The sequence below is a fragment of the Athene cunicularia genome (genome assembly GCF_003259725.1).
Source record: "Athene cunicularia isolate RWA chromosome 5 unlocalized genomic scaffold, athCun1 chr5_part1, whole genome shotgun sequence".
Classification (NCBI taxonomy): domain Eukaryota; kingdom Metazoa; phylum Chordata; class Aves; order Strigiformes; family Strigidae; genus Athene; species Athene cunicularia.
In genome coordinates, this window is record NW_020799101.1 from 3,291,676 (window position 1) to 3,296,881 (window position 5,206).

Sequence of the window (5,206 nt, forward strand, 5' to 3'; positions counted from 1 at the left end):
GAACCCCCCCAGTTCCCCCAGCCGCTCCCCAGCAGACCTGTGCTCCAGACCCTGCCCCAGCTCCGTTGCCCTTCTCTGGCCACGCTCGAGTCATTCAATGGCCTTTTTGGGGTGAGGGGCCCAAAACTGAACCCAGGAATTGAGGGGCGGCCTCACCAGTGCCGAGCACAGGGCTCAGATCCCTTCCCTGTCCCTGCTGGCCACGCTATTTCTGACACAAGCCAGGATGCCATTGACCTTCTTGGACCCCTGGGCACACTGCTGGCTCCTGTTCAGCTGGCAGTGATGGCCAGGGTGCAACTACATTGTCCAACAGATACTGGGCGCTGCTACGTCTGCTCCACTGCTCCCAGATGAGATTTGGTCCTTTGCTTCCCTTCTCAGCCCCAAACCAGCTGAAAAGACACAGTGTCTGACTGCAGGAATGACTCAAGCCAGGAGCCTGTTTTCACAGCTGACCTCAACCCTCAGGTTGAGACATGCATCCCAGCTCCCCCAGTGCCAGTAATACACCCCTCAGTGCAACCACCACCCCGAGGCCACGAGGTGCTCACTGAGCACAGAAAATAGAGCAATTACTGCTCCTGCCTGATGATGAAAAGTGGCATCTCATGACACCAAGAGCCCCAGAACATCAGCTGAAGCCAGCAGAAGTTACAAGCACTCAGCATCCTGTAGGATCATGCTAGTAGTTACCCTCTGCAAATGTTAACTTTAGTACAATAATAACAGTGTTTTATTGATAAAAGGTGTGGAAGAGAAAGGAAACTGATGGCAATTGTAGGTGTTGTTAGACTGTGGTTTGCGACCGCTTCAAAATGTCATTTATTAGCAAATCTTGCATGAATTTCACATAAAACCCAGGCAAGTCCAGCAAGTGGTTTATGACTTGTATGATACTGATTTAATGTTCATTGGAGCAACATGGGATGAGCAACATGATCAAGGTCACATTCCAGCCCGTGGATGCTGCACACATGGCTCTGCTGAGTTAATGACTACTAATTGGTCCAATAATGGAGTAATTCAGTGGGAATTGAAGCAGCACTTTGCTTGGGGTTTGTCACACCGGGAGCAGTCTAGGTGTCTGTAGCAAACCAGAATTCAGCTGATGTGACAAGCAAGAAGAGCAGCTTTCCAGTGACCTCCCTGCTCCTCCCGCAGTGCTTCACCCCAACAAACAGCATCCCAGTCCTCGTCCCCATCTGGTGCCAACCCTGCAGAAAGCTCTCTAACCTCCTGAGTCAGTGGGTAGGGGCTCACCTTCAGCTTGTGCTCGTGCTCCTTGTTGACCCGGGACAGCAACTGGGCTTTCCTTCTGTTGAGGGCGTCAATGAGGGCGTCACACTGGGCCACCAGGCAGGCCTCGAACTCCACGCTGTTCTCCTGTGGGTCAGAGTAGACAATCACAGCCCGGGGCGTGTCTCCATTTCAGTTGGGAAACCTGTTTGCATTTTTTTTTTATGATACCACATTGGCCATTTTTATATGTGGGGCTGCACCACCGCGACTCACAGGTCCATGGCATTAGCAAGTGGGTTGCTCATGCCCTTGGCTCATGGTAAATGTGGTGGTGGCTGGTGAGGAACAGGTTTGGTCTGTCCTGCCACATCCTTGGATCTACTTATGGTAGAGATGGGAAGGGCTGGTGTCTCTGCTGCCCCCCCTGTGACACAGGCAGCTTTGGGAAGAGCAGTTTTTGGGTGGGCTGCAGGGGGTAATATGAAAGATCAGGTGTGGGCCCCTTTGGGAGAACACCCACCAAACCAAGCTGGGGACATGGGACAGAGGATCACAGAGAGCAGCTCAGCTTGGTGGGAAAGGGCTGTTCCTTGGCCAAGAGACACAGTACCTGGATTTGCTGCACCATGTTGCGGAGTTGGACCAGGAACTCTTTTGCTTCCTTGGCTCTGTCTGACAAGCCGTTCAGGGCCTGGGAAAGCTGGCTCTGCAGAGGGAAGAAAGAGTGAAGTCATTTCCATGTCCTGGTCTCATCCTTGTACTGGAGGAGCTGATGTGTGTCTGATTTGGACAGGGGATGGGCTGCAGCCCAGTGGTGCCTTCCTGGGGTGTGCAGCCTTCAGCAACCCACAGGCTGCCCTGAGTGTAAGGAGAGGAACAGGAGGATTAACCATCATCACAGATGCCCTGGGTGCATGAAGCAGATATTCAGTGCCCACCTCCAACAGAGGCTTCCCTGGGTGATCAGTGACAAGCCACATCCACCCTGGGTCTCAAAGTGAGCCAGTCACTACCTCCCCTGGATCTGTGCTCTCCAGGAAGCCAGACACCAAAAACTCTGTAGGATCTGACCCATGTCTGCTGAGGATGACCAGCAAAAGGGCACAGGTCAGACCACCCGAATCAGACTGAAAAACTTCCAGTCCCTCCTGAAAGCTAAGGTAAAGCAGAGTCGTCCCCTGCCATGCAAAATACCAACTGCCCCTTCCTCCTCCAGTGCTAGGAGTGGGAGCAAACACCCACAGCCTGAACTGAGCAGCGTAACACAGCAATAATAACAATCATGTCCTGTGCTTTTACATTTTAACGGTGCTTTCCCAACATTAATTCAGGAATCTTCCCCTTTTGCCATGATTTCAGTAAGTTATTATCTCAAGAGCAGGGCAAATCACCTGCAGTAATTTACCTCTAGGAGAGATTCTGCCTCTTTTGTGGGCTGCAAATTGCCTGCAAACACCATGTAGGTGTGATCTTTCTTTGTGGAGCCCAGAAGATGGCTGGTGTCCCCAAATCTCCAAAAACATAATGTGACCTCCCTCCTGTGATCAGGACGTTGGCACCAGGCTGGCATCTGCTCTGTCGTGCTGTGCTTCCCCGGATGCTGGCAGAGGGAAAGGAAGGAGGGAAGAGGGGAGAGGGGAGTGATGGCACAGAAGGGATGCGAGGTCACCGGAGCGCAGCGCCTGATGAGATGGCGCTGGGCTGAAATGGTGAAAAAAAGAATTGCTATTGAAGAGACGAGGTAGCAAACGAATGGCGACCACTTAATGGCCCAGAAAATGACCTTCCCGCTGCTTCCCCGGGAGATGTTAATATAACCCTAGTGATTTCTGCATTTCCTTTGTAATTTATCGTGCCCGAGTCATTAGGATGTGGAGCTAATCAGCGAATGCATCTCTAATAAAAATGGGATTGCTAAGTCAGCTCAGCAGGGCCTCCCCACCTCTCCTCCCTCCCCTCCCTGAGCTGAAAGAGAGCCGAGGCTGGAGCCCGAGCTGCTCCCCACGGCCCTGGCAGCCCCACACACCGCAGGAACAACCCATTCCTGCCTCATCCTCCCTGCTGTGCCCCTGCAAAAGCCTCCCTCAACCTGCTCCACGGTCGCCTTCCATAGCCCACGCACTGCTCCGGCCCTCCCAGATTTAGGAACCTGTCTTAAGCCCAGCAAGGTGGTTTGATGAGAACTGAGAGCTGCAGGGCCTCGGTCTTCGAGAATGCAGGCAATTAATAGAGAAAATCAGCAGGAGTTTGTTATGTTTACAAGCTCCTCATTATAATTGCAGCATGGTGTATTTTTTTCCTTTAATAAAGTTTTGGGGAGAGTTTTTCATCTATACACATACATTTCAGAAAGGACATCTTTATATCAACATAACTCTCTGAGGTCTTCCTAATGGGAAAGCATTTTAAATGTGCTTTTAAAATTTAATAAGAGCTCTGTGACACCAGTGTGCACTGTCCATGGGCAGCTCCTTCACCCCGGACTCACAGCATGTCTTCCACAGCACAGCAAGCTCTGAGCCTGTCCACAAAAAGAAAAAGCTGGTCTGTTGCCTTCAGAGCATCCCTCCCCACAGTCTTATGCTGCATCCCCCTTCTCACCTCAGCCCTTCCCTCTGCCTGAGATGCCACCAGTGCCTGCAGGCAAGGGGCAGGAGCTAGTCAGGGAACTGTATTTTTCTACAATTGTAAGGTTGGTAGATGCACAGTGGACAGCCTGCCCCATCCCTTACCCCTGACATGGAGAATGGGTCACTCACACGAGCATGTCCAGCTCACAGTGATGTGCACAAGAGCCTGTGCAAAGCTGGTGATGCCAGTTCCCATGTGGCCACAGGCCCCTCACTGCCCATGGGAGCTCTAAGGTTTAGTTGTTCATCAGCACGAGCTTCGCGCCAATCTCCAGGAAGGGTCCCCATCATGTCACAGAATCACAGAATCATCAAGGTTGAAAAAGCCCTTTAAACTCCTCCAGTCCAACCATGAACTTCACCCTGACTGTTCCCAACTCCCCCAGATCCCTCAGCGCTGGCTCAGCCCGACTCTTCAGCCCCTCCAGGGATCCCGGGGACTCCCCCCTGCCCTGGGCAGCCCATTCCAACGCCCAACAGCCCCTTCTGCACAGAAATCCTTCCTCAGAGCCAGCCTGACCCTGCCCTGGGCAGCTTGAGGCCATTCCCTCGGGGCCTGGCGCTGGCTCCTTGGCTCCAGAGACTCATCCCCCCTCTCTGCCCCCTCCTGGCAGGGAGTTGCAGAGGGCCAGGAGGTCTCCCCTCAGCCTCCTCTTCTCCAGACTGAACCCCCCCAGTTCCCCCAGCCGCTCCCCAGCAGACCTGTGCTCCAGACCCTGCCCCAGCTCCGTTGCCCTTCTCTGGCCACGCTCGAGTCATTCAATGGCCTTTTTGGGGTGAGGGGCCCAAAACTGAACCCAGGAATTGAGGGGCGGCCTCACCAGTGCCGAGCACAGGGCTCAGATCCCTTCCCTGTCCCTGCTGGCCACGCTATTTCTGACACAAGCCAGGATGCCATTGACCTTCTTGGACCCCTGGGCACACTGCTGGCTCCTGTTCAGCTGGCAGTGATGGCCAGGGTGCAACTACATTGTCCAACAGATACTGGGCGCTGCTACGTCTGCTCCACTGCTCCCAGATGAGATTTGGTCCTTTGCTTCCCTTCTCAGCCCCAAACCAGCTGAAAAGACACAGTGTCTGACTGCAGGAATGACTCAAGCCAGGAGCCTGTTTTCACAGCTGACCTCAACCCTCAGGTTGAGACATGCATCCCAGCTCCCCCAGTGCCAGTAATACACCCCTCAGTGCAACCACCACCCCGAGGCCACGAGGTGCTCACTGAGCACAGAAAATAGAGCAATTACTGCTCCTGCCTGATGATGAAAAGTGGCATCTCATGACACCAAGAGCCCCAGAACATCAGCTGAAGCCAGCAGAAGTTACAAGCACTCAGC

General features: G+C 53.4%; 1 protein-coding gene across 1 annotated transcript in view; it reads right to left on the reverse strand.

Moving 5' to 3' along the window:
• Positions 1 to 2,701, reverse strand: part of LOC113480394 (E3 ubiquitin-protein ligase TRIM9-like) — a 36,806-nt gene extending 34,105 nt beyond the window's left edge. The window contains exons 1-3 of the mRNA XM_026849182.1: positions 2,648 to 2,701; positions 1,853 to 1,948; positions 1,264 to 1,386 (exon numbers count right to left, since the gene is read on the reverse strand). Coding sequence (XP_026704983.1) covers positions 1,264 to 1,386; positions 1,853 to 1,948; positions 2,648 to 2,701 — 273 coding nt within the window. The remainder of the gene's footprint in view (positions 1 to 1,263; positions 1,387 to 1,852; positions 1,949 to 2,647) is intronic.
• Between the last annotated feature and the right edge of the window lie 2,505 nt (positions 2,702 to 5,206).